The 22,383-nt window shown below is 43.3% G+C and overlaps 1 protein-coding gene across 1 annotated transcript; it reads left to right on the top strand.

Annotated features, from left to right (window-relative positions):
- Positions 1–6,621: 6,621 nt before the first annotated feature.
- Positions 6,622–19,631, top strand: map1b (microtubule-associated protein 1B). Its single transcript, XM_057018698.1, has 7 exons — positions 6,622–7,426; positions 8,727–8,828; positions 11,194–11,276; positions 11,740–11,880; positions 12,055–17,155; positions 17,240–17,478; positions 17,568–19,631. The coding sequence occupies exons 1-7, from the start codon at positions 7,243–7,245 to the stop codon at positions 17,721–17,723; spliced, it is 6,006 nt and encodes a 2,001-aa protein (XP_056874678.1). The 5' UTR covers positions 6,622–7,242; the 3' UTR covers positions 17,724–19,631.
- Positions 19,632–22,383: the final 2,752 nt, after the last annotated feature.

A 22,383-nucleotide genomic window follows, 5' to 3' on the forward strand; every position in this document is an offset into this window, starting at 1 on the left:
GATCTCCAGGGTTAAATTAGTTGTGACTAACATGGACATTAAATGCATCATCTCAAGAGGAGTGGCTGCAAATCACCCACACCCATGTTAAAGATATGCTACTGCATCATATATGACTGCTGTGTGTGTGTGTGTGTGTGTGTGTGTGTGTGTGTGTGTGTGTGTGTGTGTGTGTGTTTTCACAGCAGCAGAGGCGCGTTAGCTAAAAACGACGCACTTCCTGTTTTCTTTGTGGTGGGTGATGCGACAGGAGGCTTCCGTTGTGTCACAGCAGTCTGGCCTGGGTTGACGGAGGTCGGAACATGAGGTGGTCCATCTTCATCATCATTCAAGCACCACACACACAAGGCTTCCGTTTCATGTATGACGCCCATCTACACATTTCCTGGACTGGCCCAGCAGCTTGTGGCCGTTAGCGCAGTGCTGCTGCTCTGTGGACCCACGACGTTCCCTCTCTCAAACATGACAGTTCCAGCATTTGAACATTTTTTTCATATTTTCATTGAGCCAAGTGAGATTTTTCCAGGACTTTTAAAAGCTGCTTGCCCACGCCTTGTTTATTCTATATTAGATTAGATTCAACTTTATTGTTATTGCACATGTACAGGTACAGAGCAACAAAATGCAGTTTAGCATCTAACCAGAAGTGCAAAAGAAGCAGCAAGTGAGGATAATAACTTAATAAATACAGTATGTGTGGTTATTTTTTACAATCGTTTACCGGGTTGTGCTATAAACATATTTTACAGATGGTGTTTACATTAAATGCCTTAGACTATAAGTGCAGGAGCTATTTAGCTATTTACATAAGATAGAGGAGATGTGCAAATTATAAATTACGTGTATACAGATACAGATGATAGAGTGCATGAGTGCGCAGGACAGGTTTAAACAGTAGCTACATTGGTTACTAAGCTAGTGAGTTGTTGTGTAAACTGCTGTAGTGTAGTGAGGTGTGGAGTGTGTAAGGGTCAGCAGGAGTTCAACAGGGTCACCGCTCTGGGGAAGAAGCTGTTCCTCAGTCTACTGGTCTGAGTCCTGAGGGTTCTGTAGCGCCTCCCAGAGGGCAGGAGGGAAAATAGTCTGTGGGCGGGGTGGGAGGAGTCCTTGAGTATGCTGCGTGCTCGATGCAGGCAGCGCTTCCTCTGGACATCTCCGATGGCAGGGAGAGTAGTCCTTGTGATGCGTTGGGCAGTTTTCACCACCCTCTGCAAGGCCTTGTGCTCAGCGATAGTGCAGCTTCCATACCAGACTGACACGCAGTTGGTCAGGATGCTTTCACCAGGACAGCCGAGGATAGCTGGTTCTTCCTCAGTGTCCTCAGGAAGAAGAGGCGCTGGTGAGCCTTCTTGATGATGCTGGAGGTGTTTGTGGTCCAGGACAGGTCCTCTGAGATGTGGGTCCCCAGGAACTTGAAGCTGGAGACGTTTGACGGCCATCCCGTTGATGTGGATGGGGTCCTGTGTGCCTCCCCTATGATACTGTATCTTCCACATTTCTGCCTCTCAGAGACGCTGGCGTGTTAAAGGTCGTGTCAACACCGTCTGTGGGGTTAAATGGACCAATAAAGGTCATTGTTATCAATGGCCAGATGTGCCAGTGATAACAATCAATGTTTGAAGTCATTTTGCGGTGAGGTGATTGCAAAGTGTTCAAGTGTAATCAAAGCAACAAGTCCAGCAACAGGAGAGCCAGATAAGTGTGTGTGTGTGTGTGTGTGTGTGTGTGTGTGTGTGTGTGTGTGTGTGTGTGTGTGTGGGAGGGGGGGGGCGTCTGTGGTCTGAATCAGTGTTTTAAAAGGAAAGCTGACTGTTTATTTTTTGGGAAGCTGGGGAATTTTTCCTAATTGATTGCATTTCTTTCCCATAAACACTTTTCAGTCTTATCTTGCAATATCATGTGTCTAGACACTTTACATCTTAGCTCCTCTCAGCCACAAATCACAGAACGTTTTTGTGCTATGGTTGACATAAGCTTGGACGTGTTGCCCAATGTTTTTTTTTGGGTTTTTTTAAAGCTCTATTAAGTCCTGACTAACTGAGGTTGCTGGGATCCAGCCCATCATTTATTGGGTGAGAGGCAGGAGTCCACCAGTCACCAGTGGAACCCCAACCTTAATGTAGCCCAACCCCGAACCTAAAGTTACCCTTAGAAACGATGTTTTCTGCTTATGATCTTGGACTCCAGCCTAAATGTATGGGTGGACTTCCTCAGTAAAGGTCCAACATGTAAACATGTTTACTTTCATTTACACATTTTCCTATGTAATTGTTTCCATGACCCCCTCCCCCCCCCCCAACAGCAGTGGCTCTACATAACAGTGATCACCAACCTTTCAATGACAGCTGTCAAACTGCACATACAATATTATCTACACTGATAATAAATGGAGAATGACAAAAGTCAAATTCCTTCCCATGGAGGGATGTCGCTTAGCTATTAATAGCTGATTTTATTTACAGTATTTACTTATTTGTTTGACTAGGAAAAGCAGTCCAGTGAAAAGCTGCCGACCCACTTGGCAGAAGGGAGTAAAGTGCAGATATCCCTGCTGCTGACGTGCCAGGGCAGCTTTCACAGATGCAAAGACAGAATGACCTCGATGACCTTGAAGTCATATAAATATGCATAAATCAACTGGAAACCTCAGTTTTGACTCATATGTGACTTTTCTTTACCTTTGAGTCATTTAGCATTCAACCGCTTGGGATGGAAAACAGGGATTCTGTCCATCAGTAGGTTTATAACTTGAACGTGGCTGATGTTGGCTCAGGTTGGGGAGGGTCTTGGGAACATATGCTGAGACCAGGGTGCATTCCCTCTGCCCCCGAAAAAGTTTTTTACGTCATATTTGGATTTTTCTGGCCTCCAAAAAAAATGTTTTTCTACATTCTTGGTTGTTTGCCCACATTCTCCTGGTGGCCATAAAGCTTATCCCAATTTGATCCTATTTTTTTCCTGTAAGGGTAAAGAAGCCACTGGTTTGCTGTTTGCACTTTATTCTATTTTTTTAATTTATGATACGTCAATGATACAGATGCAGTTGTTACACTGAACTGTTTTATGATGAATTCTCGCGAATCCACTGGTCTTCAGGGGGTTTAAAGCAAGATGGCTCTAAGACACTTAGCAAGCAGTTGTTTGTTGATGAACACCATCAGATAAATGGAACAAGGGTGGAGGAGACTCAAGCATCTTTTTGAAAAAAATAAATGAATAAATTACTCCCATGCTAAATTCCTGAGTTTTGCTTGACGCACTCCTCCTTTTAAGATTTATTCTCCAAAATCCAGTGCACATGGACAATATTAGTTTGTTTCTTCCCATGTAAACAGTCACAACAGCGGAGTGTTTGTGCCGGTGCATTGTCCACTATGGGTTTTTGGACAAACATTAATCAACTCCTTGGTCGATTATATCCAGCTCAGGAGGCAGATAGGGAGTGGAAGTTTTTGCAATTGACTGGATCCAGATCAGAGAACCTCTGAGTGGAGAACAGCAAATTTTCTTGAACTGCATAGAGGAACCATTTCCCTTTTTGTGTTCTGAAATTAGGACCTCAAAAGGGGAAGCATTTGATATGCAGAGCACAAGCATCAAGAGAGTAATTTCCCCCTCATCCTTTAAAATTAATCTATGGTTGCTTTTGTTTGTTATTATGGTAGATTTGTGAGATGCTGAAGACTTTGTTTGTTTGTTTGTTTATTGTGATCATTTTAATATTTACCAGGTTAAGAGATCGAATACATTCAAAGGGGAAGGCAGTAAAATTATTAAGAGGTTTATAAAGTTTAAATTTGCAGCTCTCAGTTTTCTAACACAGTAGCTGCAAATTAGCTGTAATTCCAGTTCTTATTTTTACTGTCCTATTATAACCGCACATCCCCCACATACAAATCAAAAAAGGGGGGGAATACTATCTGTTTGTTCACATTCTTTTTACTTTGTATAACATTATTGAGAAAAACATAACTAAAAACCAAATCGTGCAAAAATACAAACCTTTACAAGCCTAAAATCTCTGCAGATGTCATTCTTCATCGCCACCGCAAGAGGGCGCCATCTGTCTATAACATAACCTCCGCTGCGGGCTGCAACAGTTCCTGTCTTCAAAAACGCGTGAATGCATGTAATTGTTTAGAGATTCATGGGGGTTTGTGGATTTGCAGGTGAATTATTAATATGTCCCCATCTCCCTGACGTCTTATACACTTAGTGTAGAACCTGTACTGAATAATCTATTTCTGCTTTTTCTGCTGTGTCATCCCAGTACATCGTTTTTTTTTTAAATTGTTTTTTATTTTTTGTAAATCACTGAACTCCTTTTGTTCGATTGTTGGAACCGCTGTTGCATTTTCAATCTCTCCGCCCACTAAACCATAGCTGAAGCCCGCTGGGGTCACTGCCAAAAACGCCATTTTCACCGCAGCCAATAACACTGTCTGCGCCTCAGGGAGTCAGCAAACTGCAGATATTCTGAAGACCTGAGGTCTGAACACGGTGAAGGACACCAGGTGGGTTATCCAAATGTCGTATTTTAAGGATTCCACATTTTCTATTCCAAGTTCTACTGAGCACATCGTTTCTGGAACACTTTGTCTCTGTGCTCCTGCCCTCTCTGCCATGTTCAGACTCTGTTTGTCTGCCTGTCTGGCTCTCTCACTCACACACACACACACACACACACACACACGCACACACACACTAGTGCTCTGCAGGGTGGTGACTGACCCAGACAAACAGCAGATATCAGACATGTTTTTTCCTCTACAGGAAGATGGATCCTGTATGTGTGCATCATCTGCTGCTTCCTCTTTTACAGGTTTCCACACTTAAAAATGAATGCACATGTCCTTTCAGTGCCTTTTACTTTAAAGCACAATATCTTAACACAACGTGTGACACATGTCAAATGTCACGGTGACTTACATCAGCACAAACTTTAGCTTCGTACTGTATAGATATTGACAAACAAACATAACTGTAACCTGAACTTAATTTCATCTCCATGTAAGAAAAACAAGGCTTATGTAACTTTTTAATGTTACTACTATTACTAGTGGGAGTCATTTGGATGCAGCCAGTAAGAAAAGATGAAGAGAACCTTCCCAATAAGCCATCCCACCCCCACCCCCTGTCGGCAATCAGGGCAGGTGGCTGCTGTCTCCATGCCAACAATGAAAATAAGGCCGGTCACATCACGTTCTACTGTTGTAGCTTTACAGATCAAAAATAGCCAGTTCTGCTACATTGCTGCAATAGTTTCAACTTGAAATCAGACTCTGACAAAAAAACCCACCTTTTTTCAGTCAAAAAGCTCACTACAAGTCTTATTTCCAAGAGTCTGCCATCAAAGCTCTTGCACCACTGTCACTTCCTGTCTTTGTTCTGCCCCACCCCATCTCTGTGCACCGATGTTTAGGTATTTTCTCCCCCGTCCTTGTGTCTCTCAGATGCGTCTGGATTGCGTGACACTAATATTAGTTCATTAAATCTCGCTGTAGTTTTCGTTTTTCCCTGTCTGTTGTCCGCCTCGGTTTAGCTTCCGAAGCCTCCTTTGTGTCGAGCGAATCTCTTTGTTTCCTGGCACACAGAGCATTGCACAGTCTCCCCAATTCCCTTCTTCCAGTTGACCTGAAGGCATCGCCGGGTTTGATGTCTCGTAAGATCCCGGACGCTCCGAGCGTTCTGAATGGCTGAAACCCCTCGATGTTCAGTTTTTGATCTGCCTCAGACGCCGATGCATCGGCTCCAGCAGACATCCTCCAGCCATGGCGTCCATCATCCACCTCCAGGAAGCAGCGCACGGCTGTCTTGAGACTCTCTGTGGCTGGCTGTTGTATTTTTAATGTCTTTTTTCTCTTCTTTCCCGGCTGCTGAATCTTTGATTTGACCTCCCGTGGCCTTGAGGAGTGTATGACCGTGCCCTCCCACCAGAGCTCAGAGGCCCTGAAATATTGAGGCCCGGGAGCTGCTGGGTGGACTCCCGTTCCCGGCTGCCCCATTTAAAAGTCAATAACGCACCTGTGGTGACCCCATCAAGAGAGGGAATCACATCAATGAGTCTCGCCTCAGGGAACCTCGGCAGCGATATTCAGGTTGTGCGTTTGCATCGTCCTCTGATGTTTCTGGCGAACGTGCGAGATTTGCCAGTTTCCTGAAGCCTGTCTGCTGTCTCAAAAGGGCAGAATTCCAGCTGCAACTTCAAATTAGTCTCAAAGGGAACGCCTTTATGTTGGAATCGTCCGACAGAGCGGTTCGCTGCCAGCTGCATTTATCACACACAAAAAGACGACAGGTACACATTTTTCTGTTCTTAATCAAATCAAGCACAGTAGCATCCTCTTATCTTCTTTTCCTGTTATCTGTTTGTAGTTGCAACCCCCCCCTCCCCCCTCTGATCTCCCTGCTTCTTTGTGTTTTTTTGTAGTAGGTCTCTTTTCTTTGAGACCAACGTACATGAATGAGACAGCAAACTGAATGGTGGACTAATGAAAGCATATTTGCTTCTTTTTGTGGTATATTTATATGTAATTTATCGATAGGATGAACCCCATGGGGGATTACTTTTATGGGGGGTAAATTAAGGTGAATAACGTCAAGTTGTTTTTTGAAACTATTTTCTTTTGTTATTGTTAGCTAAAGGTCATTTTTTGGTCATTTGATACAATCGTTTTGTTTAAAATGAACCTTTATAGACAAAACACCATGTAAGTCTTGACAGGTTATTGTGATGTTTCCTATTTACACGGAAGCATCAGTTTTTAGTCCAACTTGAACGTGTTTATAGTGACTTGAAGGCAGCGGTATCCCCACATGCCTCGGGATAGTTTATCATGTTAGGATTTATTTATTTTCTTTAAAATTGACATGTTGAATATATTGTCACTAAACGTGATGGTTTCTAAATAACACGGTTTAACAGGTAACAACATAAGACAAAAACATCGAATCTCTGTGACTTCCGGCGGCGTTTGATTCGTTGTGGATGACATCAGCTGTGGAGTGGGTGCAACAAGAGGGGGGAGGGAGAAAAAAAAAAAACCGGCGCCCTCCTCTCTCCCCGGTTAGCGACTGTGACACAATGTGTGCTGGTATAAAAAGCCCGGGCCACTCCTATCAGAGCTCCACTCGCATGTCTGGAAACCGCTCCGGTCTCTGCGGCGAATAAAAGGGAGGAGGCTGCTGGGCGCGCACACGGGACACAGAGGAGAGAAAGAAAGCGTGGGGGAGAGAGACAGGATGGCTACCCTGGTGGAATCTGCAGACATGGAGGCTTTGAGCGCTCAGCCCAGCGCCGGGCTGTCCCCGACGTCTTCCAGCTGCCCGCAGCACTTCAACGACGGCAGATTCTACCTCCTGGTGGTCATCGCGGAGGTCACGTCGGATGATCATCTGAAGTGTGCCATTGCGGACATCGAGAAAGGTAAGATGGAGCTCATCGCCACGCTGATGGAGGCCACAGCAGGCTGAACTTCGGATCATCACCCGAACTTGAGCGCAGATGAATAAAGCGCCGTTTTTGTGCACGATGCAACCATTCTCACCATTCAGCAAATCACTGACATCTAAATGAAATACTGATGACGCTGGATAAAAGCAGAAATATATCATCATATATAATGCGCACCTATCGACAGCACCCATTTATGACCAAGTTTTCCCAGTATAAATGTTCCTGGAGGCCCAACTGGCGGCAGTGATTCAGCAGGAAAAGTGCGTCAATAATGCAACACGTCGCTCCACACTGCAGCTGCGCCTCTGTTGCGCGGCTTTGTGTTGGAGCGTCGGGGTTTTGTTTGAGTGAAAGCAGGTCTCATTCAGTCTGCAGTGTTTTTTTTGGGGGGGTGACGTAGTTTCACCTGATTTATATGTATGAATTCGCCAGTGAAATAAATGTGACTTGTCTCTGAGGGTGTATAATTCTATCGACATCCTCAGCAGCACCATCATCGTCCCGCATCCAGCTTCTCTCTCATCGCTCACCGGCAGGTGGGCGTGGCCCGGGCCGCACTGCGGTCCCTACGGAAAGCCACAAGGAACCTTTACAAAGGGCGATTTACAAGCGACCTGCAAGGAGTGAAAAAAGGGGTGTAAATATTAGACTAGTAGACTAGTGAAGGGACTAGTGAATGAACTAGTGAATAGAGCTGTCTGGCTTCCTGTCTGTCTGTCTGTCTGTGTATATATGCATATATATATATGTGTGTGTGTGTATATATATATATGTGTGTGTGTGTGTGTGTATATATATCATCTATCTCCTGATAAAGAAAACAGTGACATCATTTCAATTCAAAGCCTTCATTTCCCATTGGTTGCTTCCTGTAACTGCCACACCCTTTCCAGTACGGTCCCTCTGATGCCATTAGAAATGGACTGGAAGTGAATTTTCCTTTGGCTCATTTGAATGTGGTCCAAGCTGATGTCATGTCATGTCATGGTCATCATCAGGGGCCTCCAGAAAGGCTGCACTTATAGAAAGAGGATGATGGCGCCATGAGTCAGCAGAGGTGAAGCAAGCAAGTCTTTTCCATGGTCAATCAGAAACGGAGATATCGATTTTTCCCATTATTGATTCCCTACTAATGCCAGAAAAGTATATAGTCTGCATATATTGTTGGATCTTTATGGCCATTGGTTTATTTTAATCTAACGTCCATTATCAATTGTCATTTTGCTGGCTGCACTTTCGTATGTTTCTGAAATCTTTGTCCATTTGGCAGGGATCCGCTCATGGGACACCAACCTTATCGACTGCAACCTGGACCAAGAGCTCAAGCTGTTTGTCTCCAGACACTCAGCTCGGTTCTCTGCTGATGCAAAAGGTAAACCAGAGCAAGCAACGTTTGTCGAAGTCACAGGGAATCCTGCAGCACAAATTTCAAAGCTGTCTCCACCTGAAAGCTTTTCTCGGCACCGCTGTGCTCTAGAGTCCATCTCTGAAGTGGTTGCATTATGCAAAGCTTTGAGTGTTGTCTGCAATGCTGCAGCATCACAGCTGAAATGTCCTTTTTTACAATCCGAACATCTTAGTAGAGTTATTCTACTCTGTACTGTAAAACAAGGGCAAAGGTGTTCAGATACTACACTTAATTGCTGTTTTTAACTACATCACAAGATGTTTTTTTTTACCCATACTGCAGTAGTCCACACTTTTAGTGGCACTGCAGTCAGCTGTAGAAGCTGGAGGGGTTTAATTACCCATCTCTGGATACGCCCCTCTCAGCATTTTGTTGCACGATACCAGAGGTCCTTTTATTGCTGTATCAGAGAGGGTGAGGCAGCATAAAGATGGAACAGATCCAACATGGCGGGACATGCGGTCTGTCAGTTGGCAACGCGCCCTGACAGGTGGCAGCAGTTCCAGCATCTGTTGGCTTTTGTTCTAAACTGACCAGCAGGGTCCACTGTTCAGTGGCTAAATTCTTTATTCTGCACCCTTAAAAGGCTTACGAAGGTTTAATATGGTTAAGACGGAGCGAAGAGGCCTCACTCGCTGTCCCCCTCACCGCATTTTTAACCACGTCCTCCATTTTTCTCCCTTTCTTCCTCAGTGTGCGCCGTTGCCGTGGATGCGCTGTTGACTGGGGGGTAATTAGCAATGTAGAATCCCTGATGGCAAGTGAAAATAAAGTAGAGAGGGTAATATAGGAGCCTCTGGGAGCTGAGTGGGTGAGGGGAAGACAAGATGATGATAGGGGTTGAGAAAAACAGATCAAGTTAAGAAGAAAAAACAAGATTAAAACCCTGCAACCCAGAAACAAACAGCAGCACTTATCAGTAAAAGAATTTAGACACAAACACAACTATTAGATCTTGGTTTATTATTGAATTAAATATATGTATTACCCTTTTAATGAAAAAGACTGCTGTGAAGATTTCTTTATTAGCTCGGGGGCAATTAGCATGATTTATATGGTTTTAAGTTAATGTTGAAATTAAAAAAAACAAAAAAAAACCCACATAAAATTTTAAAAACTGGTCAAGGTTTGCTCAAGTAAATTAATCCTTTAAGCTTTTGGGTTTACCTTAGAGCTGAAAGCACAAAACAGCAGGTGGTGTCAGGCAGAGGAGGACAGATGCAATTAGCCATCTGCCCGAGAGAACACACTCTATCCATCACACTCCATTAGAGCACAGGAAGAAAAGACTCCAAAATGAGCAGGACAGGGGACAAAAAATAAATAAGAAGTCCCTGGAGTCTCCCTGATGGATATATAATACATCTGCCTGTGTATAGATTTATCAGTGTTCTGCTTCTAGAGCAGACAGCACTTTAGCCTTGAAACAGATCAATAATGATCCCGCTGATCATTTTTGTCCTGTTTTGTTTTATTAATGTTCCTTATCAGCTGGTCTAAATATGAACCATCCTTTGTTCTGTGGCATTATGATGGATACAAATGTTGTGGCTTAACGCGATTGGCAAGGTCATTAGGTCCAGACGTCCAGTTAATCTAGTTAAAAGTGACATTGGAAACAACGCCCTGGGGGGGAGGGAGGGAGGGGGGGCTCCTTCACTTCTTGCAGAAAAGCAATGATCAATTATTTTGTTAAGGTGAAAAAGGAGACAGGGAGGTGAAAGTGCATATAAAGGCCATTCACCGGCGGTCAGATTGTGTTACGTGAAATCTTTTGTTGATGCAGATGCAAGGAGACAGTTAGTTGTTCCACTCATCTATTTTTGGTGCGGTGCCATTCACATCGATGCCCCCTGTCTGCTCCAGTCTGCGGTGAACAGGCCACACCACTCTTGCTCTTTGCCAAAAGGAGAATGTTCAGCGAGGCTTGTCACATCGCCTCCCCTCCCGCTGAGATAGAGACATGCCAGAGGCTCGCTCTTTTTTTAAAATATCGACCGAGGTAATTGCTGAGGTCAATCGAGTCCTGGCCCGCAATCTCACCTTTACCACGTGTTGGTCCATGCAGCAGACGTGACAGGAAGTGGTACCGATGACGGTCTATGTGGTTTATGTGCATTTTCTGTCTTTACTGTACAAAGTTGCGAGGACAGAGGCCGATTTTTGTTTTTTTTAAACCTGCACAGAGAGAATTAAGACAAATTTGTTTTGAAGGCTGCCTTTAAAGTTTTAATCCTTTTTGGCATTCCTAATTAATGCAAATAAGTTCCCACAACACTAAAAGCAACTATATTTAAAATATGACATGAAAGGATTTTCTTTTTTGCAGGACAGCGAATTCTTCACCATAAAAGCACCGTCCTGGAAACCGTGGTGCTCATCAATCCCTCAGATGAAGCAGTCAGCACTGAGGTAAACAGAGCCAGCTGTTGACAGACTGTTAGTTTTATACGGTAACTCTTCCCTTATTCTGTGTACCGAGTCATGCTAGTGCGCAACAAATGTAATTACCCAAATGGAAGGATTGCAGACAGCTGAAATAAAACAAAGGCACAGCTTAAGGTTTTATTTTGCAATACTTCACCTTTTGATTGAAATAAAGACCGAGGATATTTTAGAGCATCCAAAAAGAACTTATAATGTCAATGTGCTTCTTCAGTATTTACCTACCATGTCTGCAGTCAAACTGCGCTAAAATGCCTCAGCCACCACAAGATTGACCTGGTCAACCATCTATTACTGCTGATGTAGCTAAAGTGAGAAAGAAAAACAGAACAGATATGATGAAGTGAAGCAGCAAAGTGGACGGTGGTCAGTGAAAGTGTCTCAGCTAAGTAGGTGGAATGGCCCATGAAAGAGATCTTCTGATTTCCAGGTTCGTTTGATGGTCTCTGACAGTTCCAGACATAAGCTTCTGATTCTCTCCGGGCAATGCTCCGAAAACACCGGGGAGCTGATTCTTCAGTCTGGATCTTTCTCCTTCTTCAACTTTATTGACATATTTACTGACCAAGAGGTGAGCCGCTAATAGTTGATGTGGTTTATTTACATATTTTCAAAAACTGTTGAGACTTACTTCAGGATCTTCTCATACTGTAACTTCATAATTACACGGTGAAGGCCTGCTCAGAAAGCTCCCATTCTTGCACGGATTCCTTGGATCAGAGCTATATTTTTTTCTCATGCACAGATTGGCGAATTGCTCAGCACCATTCACCCAGCAAACAAGGCCAACCTCACAATCTTCTGCCCTCAGCAAGGCGACTGGAAAAACTCCAACTTGGACAAACACAACCTGCAAGATTTCATTAACATGAAAATAAACTCCACTCCCATACTTCCTGAAATGGAGGGTCTCTCAGAGTTCACTGAGTATTTATCTGAATCAGTAGACATCCCATCTCCTTTTGACATGCTCGAACCGCCAACCTCTGGCGGATTCCTCAAACTCTCCAAACCGTGCTGTTACATCTTCCCAGCTGGGCATGGCGACTCCGCTCTCTTTGCCGTCAACGGTTTTAACATGCTTGTTAATGGCGGCTCGGACAGGAAGTCGTGCTTCTGGAAGCTGGTGAGACATCTTGACAGAGTGGACTCCATCCTCCTGACCCACATCAGTGAAGACAACCTGCCAGGAATCAACAGCATGCTGCAGAGGAAAGTTGCAGAGCTTGAAGAAGAACAATCCCAGGGTTCGACAGCTAACAGCGACTGGATGAAGAATATGATCTCTCCAGATATCGGCGTTGTGTTTGTGAACCTTCCTGAAAATCTGGAGAACCCTGAACTCAATTACAGAGTGCGGAAAAGCGCAGAGGAGGCAGCGGTAACAAAGCAGCTGCTCACAAAGCTCAATTTGAGAATAGAGCCTTTGCAAAGGCCCCTGGGAAACACAATAGAGCCAATCATTCTCTTTCAGAAGATGGGGGTCGGGAAGCTTGAGATGTATGTGCTTAATCCATCCAAAAATAGCAAGGAGATGCAACACTTCATGAAACAGTGGACAGGCAGTGAAAAAGATACGGCTTCGATTTTATTACCAAATGGGAAGGAAGCCGAGTACCCTGTCTCTTACTTGACCTCCATTTCTTCTTTGATTGTGTGGCATCCTGCAAATCCCTCTGAGAAGGTGGTGCGTGTTCTCTTTCCTGGAAATGCCACGCAACATCATATCTTTGAAGGTTTGGAAAAGCTAAAACATCTGGACTTTCTCAAGCAGCACGTTGTCACTCAAAGCTCAATGTCCTCCAGTCTGCCGTCAACACCAACGCTAAAGCAGGCCAAGATGAAAATCAGGACAGACAGCAAAGAGAGTCTGAAATCCACTCCAAAGCCCTCACCGATGAAAAGTGTGAGGAAGGAATCAAAGGAAGAAGCTCTAGAAAAGGCTGAAGAAGAGAAAACACAAAAGACAGAAAAGAAAGAGAAGCCCCTGTTGAAAAAGGAAAAAGCAAAGGCCAGTGAATTAAAACCAAAGACTGAAAAAGCAAATGAAACCCAAGAGAAGAAGAAAGCTGACTTAAAACCCAAAGCTGAGAAGGAAAAGATTAAAAAGGAGACCAAAGTGGAAAAGAAAAAGGAGGTAAAAAAAGAAGTGGGAAAGAAAGACGAGGTGCCCAAACCAGATGGTAAAAAGGAGGAAAAAATTAAAAAAGACGAGGCAAAGAAAGTTTTGAAAAAGGACACAAGGAAGGACTCACCCATGAAAGAGAAAAAGGAAGATAAGAAAGAGCTGAAGAAGGATGTCAGAAAGCCCACCAAAGACCTAAAAAAAGCATCTGGTGTGGCTGAGGAGAAGGGTGTATCACCAAAACCAAAGCCTCTGAAGAAAGACACTCCCTCCAAGAAAGATGCAGGAGTCCCATCAAAGCCGAAAGAGACGGGAAAGACAAAGGTGGCGAAGCAGGCCTCAAAAGTGGATGCTAGCAAAGTGTTAGGCAGTGTAGCCGCTGCACCAGTGAACCTTGAAGCAGAAAGATCAATGATGTCATCACCAGAAGACCTGACTAAAGACTTTGAAGAGCTTAAAGCAGAAGACCTGGTAGAGGACGATGCAACTGCACAGCAAATAAAGGAAGAAGAAGTTGTCCTGATCCACAGTGAGGAAATCATTCTAAGCCAAGAGTCACCTGGAGCACTGGAATCAATGGATGAGGGAATAACTACGATGGAGGCTGAAGGAGACAGCGGTGGTACCCCAGATGAGCTAGTTCTTAAGGGCAAGCTCAATGGCAGTGTCAGTGAGAAGTTTGAAGATGAAGGCACTGTGATGGAAGAGACATACGAGAGGGTGGATTATGAAGAAAAGGGAGAGACCGAAGAGGTGTATGAACCACAGGCAAGAGAACATGAAGATAAGCTCCCTCTCTCTGGAGATGATCAACAGGAAAAGGATGACGTCCCACCAGGACAGATGGCTGAAGAAGACGACGTGTCTAAGGACAATATAGAACTTCAGCTTGTAAGTAAGAAAGAGTCTGAAGAACCTAATCTCTTTTTATCTGCTTCACCGAAAGTGTCCTCACCAATTTCTCCAGCCACATCTATACACGATGACATGCTTACGGCTGACGCTGAGAGTAAAACGGCCTCAGACGATGAGATCAGGGACGATCGTTTTGCTCATATGCAGTCCACCAAGGAGGTTTCCAGTGTGCCTACAGTCACGGATGAGACGTCCACCCCAGGGGACATGATGAGCAATGAACCCCTTCGTGAAAAGACGGCTTCTCCCTCACAGGATGTTGACAAGTTTGCCACATCTCCACCTGCAGACTTTGATAGGAAAAATCTCTCACCGCTTTTAGACTTGCCTAAATTGGATCGTTCTGAGGATGATGCAACAGAAGGTCACGACTACAACCACACAGCTTCAACAATATCGCCCCCGTCATCACTGGAAGAAGACAAAATCTGCAAAGGCTTCCCATCAGCAGGAAAAACTGAAGAGCTGGCCACAGCTCCAGCTTCAGCCTCTACAATCTCACCTCTCGTAAGCTCTCCCACTGCAGAGCAAAAGGAAAAGGTCGAGTCTCCTTCGTTATTTACCGTTCCAATAGAATTGTCCACGACACTGGCAGGGTGCACCAGAGCGACAGCTGATTCTTCCATCAGTCCAGATGACAAGACTTTGGAAGGCGCTAACTCGCCCCATTCTGCTGGTCACACGCCTTATTATCAGTCACCAGTAGATGAAAAAGAAGAAACTCTGCCACATTTGTCTGAAGATAATATGCAGGGACCAATAATCGAGGAAGTCAGAAGTGATAAAGAAGATTCATCTAAAAGAGTGACCCCGGAGCCTTTTGAACAAGAACTAGAAACGTCCCCTGCAGCAGCAGGAGCAATGTCCTCTACAGAAAGCTCCCATCCAATTGAACTAGAGTCCCCAATAATGATGGAAAGGTTGCCCTTCGGCGCAGATGATACCAAAACTCAAGAAAACATCCATTCCCTATACTCACCATCTTCGAACAAATACGAAACAGACGCAAACCCTTTCACAGCTTTCAAAGAGGAGGGTAAAATGTCAATTTCAGAAGGTACCGTGTCCGACAAGTCAGGGACACCTCTGGAGGAAGTGGTAGCAGAAGATACATTTTCACATTTGGCTTCAGTATCCACCACCTCTCTGGCCACCAGCTCCTTGCCTGAACCCACCACTGACTCACCTTCCCTTCATGCTGAAATAGGCTCTCCTCGCTCAACAGAAGTGGAGGACTCATTGTCTGTCTCTGTGGTTCAAACCCCAACCACTTTTCACGAGGCTGAGGGATCTCCATCTAAAGAAGATAGCCCACGACCGATGTCTATATCTCCAGACATCTCCCCAAGGTCAAAAAGGAGAACAAACCTTCAGGACTCAAAGTCACCAGAGCATTCCACCATGTCAATAGAGTTTGGCCAGGAGTCTCCTGACCACTCTCTAGCCATGGACTTTAGTAAGCAATCTCCAGAGCACCCATCAGGGGGAAGCAGCTCGGGTGCAACAGAGAATGGCCCGACTGAGGTTGACTACAACCTGTCGGGTGAGAGACAATCTGAAGAGTGCAACTCAGGCATAGAAAAACCTCTGTTCTTTGAAGAGAGCGATTTAATCCTTGCCGCATCTGCAACCCCATCGGATGCGTCCCAGTCCACTCCATCTGTGTCAACTCCATGCCAAATGACAGAGATTCCGCCTGCCATGGCTGAGCCGGCAGAGAAGTCTCCAGTCACCCCAAAAGCATTATCTCCTGTGCCATCACCCCATTCCAGTGAACCATCCCCAGTGTTGGGGAGTCCCCCAGCTAAAGAGAGCACCAGCCTTCTATCTCCATCTGCAGAGATTTGTTCTCATACATTTGAAACACAGCAGCAGCAGCAGCAGAAAAGTGAGAAGTCACCCTCACCTCCAAAAGCTTCTTCTCCATTATCTTTTGGTTCTTTCCAAGAGGGGACCTATTCCCCTGCCAAAGAAACTAATCCCTTTAAATGTGAAGACTCATCCCCTGAGGAAAAATCCCCCGTGAGCCCGAAAGTGTCTTCTCCTTCACAGGTACCTTTGTCCTCAGATTTGTGTGAAATGAACCCTGCCTGTGGTTCTGAGGACCCAGACTGCAATAAGAAGAGCCCCTCTGCTCCATCTAGGACTGATGTTGATCTTTGCTTGGTCACTTCTTGTGAATATCGGCACCCAAAGACAGAATTATCTCCGTCTTTTATCAATCCAAACCCCCTAGAATACTTCATCAGTGAAGAGAATGCTTTGAATGAGGAGAAGCCTGAAGCTGTGTTGGGAGGTGCACCCCCACCCCCAGGAGGAAAGCTCTCCACCAAACAATGTGATGAAACCCCGCCTACTTCCATCAGCGAATCTGTCCCCTCCCAGACAGATTCAGATGTTCCTCCAGGGACAGAGGAGTGTCCCTCTATTACAGCAGATGCTAACATCGACTCTGAAGATGACTCTGAGACTCTGCCTACTGATAGAACCCTGACTTACAGACATGCCGACCCTCCCCCAGTGGCACTCAGGGACTCGGCTCCATCCTCAGACAACCACGATGTCTGCATGGTGGATCCAGAGGCCCTTAAAGTGGAAGAAAACCTTCACAATGCCAACACAGAAGGGGAAAAGCTCAAAAAGAAAAAACTAATGAAAAAGTCTTCCTCGCCAGCCAGAAAGACTGCGCTAGCAAAGGTTAAGGACTCAAAGACGTCCTCGCCAAAGAAGACGGTTGGAGAGGGAAAAGATGCCAAAAATGCAACAAATACTTCCACATCTAAAGGAGTGAAAAGTGCCACCTCAGGTATGATTCTGCTCACTGGCATCATATTGCTAATCAACTTAGAAATGATTTCCCCTAATTGAATGTGAAATTTCTATATTTAAGGCGCTGGGACTGGAAAGGGGTCGGCTGCAGCTTCTTTACCCAGCTGCCCCCCCATGTACATGGATCTGGTTTACATCCCCAACCACTGCAGTGCTAAGAATGTTGATGCAGAGTTTTTCAACCGTGTGCGTTCCTCCTACTATGTGGTCAGCGGTAATGACCTGACAGCTCAGGAGCCCAACAGGGCCGTCCTTGATGCTCTGCTGGAAGGAAAGAACCGGTGGGAAACCAATTTGCAGGTGAGGTTTGAGCGTAATAACACCACATTTATCACTATTTTCAGGAATCAGAATGCAGGAGCTCAGATTTTCTTCCCCTCTTGTGTCAGGTCACTCTGATCCCGACCCACGACACAGATGTCATGAGGGAGTGGTACCAGGAGACCCACGACAAGCAGCAGGAGCTAAATATTATGGTTCTGGCCAGCAGCAGCACCGTTGTCATGCAGGATGAGTCCTTCCCAGCTTGTAAGATTGAGATGTAGACCCGCTTTGCAACTAATGACATTATTTAAGAGGCATTATAGATAAATTAAATGATGTACATTAGGATTAAACCTAAGCAGACTCTTAAACACACACACGCTACGATGACACCTAAAAAAAATGTCTGCAATGCACTACTTAAAATTAACACTGAAATTTAGCTCCATGCAACAGACATTATTTTAATTCCAGACCTTCCAATCTACTGATTTTGAGGCACGATTGGAAGGAATTTTTTCGACTAAACCATTGTTATCCAATAGAGTAACAATAGTTCAAGTAACATGCAGCATTGCCAACATACTGCACATGAGGACATCTAATCCATTTGACACAAGGAGGAAAACATCTCTGCACGTGACACAATGTCATACCGTCATCTTCGCAAATAACGCTCGTCACTCACACCAAAGCATAAAGTGCGTCCGTCTGTTATCGCCTTAAGAGGGAGTCAACATGAATGTATAAATACGGTTGAAGGCTCATACATGAGTTTGTTCACTGGAGTTGTGATCCATTAAAATAATCCTACATCGATGAACGGCGGAACATATGTAGCGGCAGAATACTCAGCACCGATATGTCAGGTTTCATTATCAACATGGGCAAGATGAAGAGAGCCAGGATTTTATCTGATTCAAATGGATGTCTGGGATGTCATTAGTTGATGTTGCTGCTGTTGTACAAACATTAAGTGATTTTGCTGAATTTCATTGAGGCCTGTCATGCTCGATTGTCCAGACTGGCCTTTTACAATAGGCAACAGGAGGTTCCCTCCTCCATTGCTTTTTGTTACCACTGTAAGATACTTTTCTACCAAACATCGCTGCTTTTAAAGGAGTGTCTTTTATTTTAGGTTGTCTCTTTTATTTATAGTTTTTTTTTTTTTTCAAAGTAGAGAACTTTCCTTTTTTATGGAGCTGGTGTGCTCGGGTAGAGCTTCCCACTGTAAATCTGGTGAAGCAGGATATTTTCATAAACCTTGAAATGTCTTGTTTTTCTAAAGTATTGTATTATATTATAAATAGCTTTGTGACGACTGAAGGGGTGGAAGATGCACAAGTTATAATAATTAGGAGTTTTCTTTTCGTTTGAATGTGGATTTTGCTTAGACGTGCAGTAAGAACAACATGAACACATACAGTTATGTGCTGACTTAAGGAGCATTGTATGAATTTTGCAGTGGTGTCCTCCCACTAAAACACAGCCAACACACCACAGTGATTTCTTGTGGCACTGTGTCAATGCAACGTGGTTTTGGGCACAGCACAGCGAGGATTTTCGATCGCGACTTTCCATTAGAGGCTGAGTCTCGAGGGAAACGGCACACAGAGGTGCGAGTGAGCGACTTGTGTGTTTTAGATGAAAGTACTTGAAACAAGAAACTAGACACTTTAAACACCAACATGACTTACAGAGACCGAAGATCAACACTGAGAACTTCTGGTTTAACGGCTCTAAAACTCAATAACCGCAGGCTTTCAGCTACTTACCGGACTCACGGGCTTACAGCTTCATTCTGATTCTATATTGTATCAGGTGACCATAATATTGCATCAGTTTCCAAGGAAACAACACATGTCAAACTTACAAACGCTGAACTGACACTTTTCTCTGTCTTCTTTATGTCAACACTTTCTCTCTTCAACTCTCTTTCTATTATCTGCCTTTTTTCTCTGTAACTTTCTCCCAGGAGAACTTTAATAATGTTTGTCTGCAGCTGTGTGATATAGGTGTCTTGTGATCATGCATCTTCTCAGCCCTTTTCCCAAACCCATGTATACCCGATAGCCACTAGTTTCAAGTATTCTTTAGTGCTTAACGATGTTTGTGTGCAATATTTCCTCTAAGAAACACTAAATAACAAACATCCAAATGACCACAATAAAGTCTGTTGTGAAAAATAAGTTGCAGCTTGTGTCTTTGTCCTTAATCATTAGACCATATCAGGCATAGAGTATTGTCATGTCATTACACATTTATTGAGCTGGGGGTTATTGAATAAAATCCTAATCACATTAGGATACACACAAAGAAGAAAGTAACTTTATGAATAAAAGTATCTGTGCAGTTGCATCATAAATCTGTTTTTCATGCAAAATGTTACTGTGACATTATTTTTAACATATTAATAATACATAACAGGAGTTGGTAAGCTCAGGTAACTTATTCAAATCAAATTCTTACATAGAACAGTTTCTCAAATCTTGTGATGATGAAAAATAGAACACTGGCTGAAACATGATAGATTAGATTTACCAATTTAGTCTCAAACCATGTAACTATGTTAGGATCCGAGTGTCCGGACACTCAGCTGCAGTTCTGTGTCAGCTTCTGCTGGTGAGAAATATGGAGCTATTTCTGGGGCAGAGTGGAACAGATGATTCCAAGTTTTATGATCAGATGGATTGCTTTACAGAGACCCTTTTCCCTCTGAACCATGCCTAATGCCCACCATTGCTACACACCTTTAGAACTAGTAACCTGATTGCAGCCGTTTGCACAGATGTATTTCACTGTGGTTGTAGCATCAGTGGTAAAAACACAGTACTGGGAGAATTACTATAAATGCTCACTTGTGGAAGAAAACGCTGCAGCAACAGAATTTAGATCGTGCTGTGTGGCAGTAGTGCTGAAAAAAAATATGAATAAATCATCACCAGCTCATGACTAATTCATAGCTATAAAAGTATGGGAGGATGTCTCAAGCGTGTAAGATGAATATAGAAGGAATAACAGAGGACATATTTAACTTGCGAGGTGTGATGAACCGACTGACTCCTTTGATCAGACAATCCAGGGTGAAAGGACTGCAAGCGAGGAAGAAAGTGGAGCAGGATAGGAGGACATGTCTCTGTAATTCTCCATCCTTTCTTAGGGCAAAAGGAGGGGGCAGGTGTGTCAGTGTGCATGAGTTCTCTGCAAGTGGAAAGCAAACTTGTGGGTTGGTTGTTTAAACCTGTTTCAGGCAGAATAGCAAAAATACTGCAAGCATATGTAACAGAGAGCTTTCACAACACTATTAATATCATTTAAGTATATGTAAATAAATCGAAGATCATGGCACACAGACTGCCATGATCAGTGGTCATGCTATGGGAACATTTATTGATGACACCCCAGGCACTTTCCAAACTCAAAGGGAAGTGCACATGGGGATGAATGGAAAAACTAAGAGCTGCAGTCTGAGGGAAACATGGCTGTCTAGACATAGATTCAGCATTAATGTTACAACTTTCCTGTTTAAGACATCATATAAATGTAAAAAAAAACACCACACTAAACCTGTGAACTAGCCACACACATGCACACAGAGAGAGAGACAGAGAAAGGGAGAGGCCTAGAGAGGAACATCCACCTTGGAGGGTACCATAAATTATCCAAGGCTTTGTGTTTGATTGGCTGAGCATGCAATCTCAGCAGGATGAGCCGAGATCTTGTTGCCAAGGCAACTACAAGGGACCTCCCGGCCCAGCCCTATTTTGTCTGGGAGATAGTCATCTTAATGCCTAATGTAAGAAGTAACTTGATGATTTTGATCATCTGTACTGTATTTTCCTTTTACATTCAACTGCCAAATGACACAGGTTGTGTCTACCTGTCATGAAATATCAAAATCTTACTGTAAATAATTTCAAATGACCATTGGCTCAAAATCCATGTGGTCTGTGGATACCTACAACAGAATTCAGAATAAAGGAATATTTTTTAGTAAATTTACAGAACCTTTGTTACATAATGCTGTTAAGGTCAATGGGTACAGAATAGTGGTAAATGTGCTCAAAGAGATATGAGCAAGATAAGTCTATAAGAAAGAAAATACACTTTTGCATCAAAATTATATTTTAAAAAAGTTGCACAAGCAAATCGAAATATGATTCTTATTGTTCTTATCAACAATAATTGTTATAATACACAGTACATTTGTTTGAAATAACAGAAGAAAAATTCTCTCTGAATTCAGTTTGTTATGTTGTAAAAGCTCAGCAAAATTAAAACGGAAAACCCATATGAATACATATAAAAAGTAAAATACTGGACACATGTCAAAATTAAAACTTTATAATATACATTCTATAAAATGTATTGACAACCTCTGACTCTTCTTCACCACTAAACTAAATTTACAGGCATGAAAAAAACATCACAAAAAGCTCAAATATGTATTTGAGCTTTTTGTGATGTTTTTTTAATATGTATATGTATAATATGTACATATTATCCCACGCAATTGTTTTAAAAAAATGTTTCTTTTGTTGGGAGGCCATAACAGTACATTAACGCCACCTGTCGGCAATGTTTGAAGTTGTTCAATCCGTTTTCGTAAACAATTATTAAAAGCCTAATTTGCAGAGATTTAATTTACGCCATAAATATAGCACTGAGACATATTATGAAAAAAAAATAAAGTAAATTTTGATCCAGTAGAAATATGTTGCTAAAAGTAATGTACTTGTCGGGATACAGGTCGCCGCCATGTTGGACGATACCAACCAATTTACAAAATGAAAACAAACAATTCCCCCTAAGATTAGACCGAGACTAGTTAAATAAGTTTAATAAGTCGAAACATATTAACTGTATTTTTCTGGTTCATATCTGGATTTTTTAAAATGTGTTTATTGCTTTCATCTTGAGTTTGCTCTGCATAATTTCCCC

This window comes from Takifugu flavidus, chromosome 20 (assembly GCF_003711565.1).
Source record: "Takifugu flavidus isolate HTHZ2018 chromosome 20, ASM371156v2, whole genome shotgun sequence".
Taxonomy (NCBI): domain Eukaryota; kingdom Metazoa; phylum Chordata; class Actinopteri; order Tetraodontiformes; family Tetraodontidae; genus Takifugu; species Takifugu flavidus.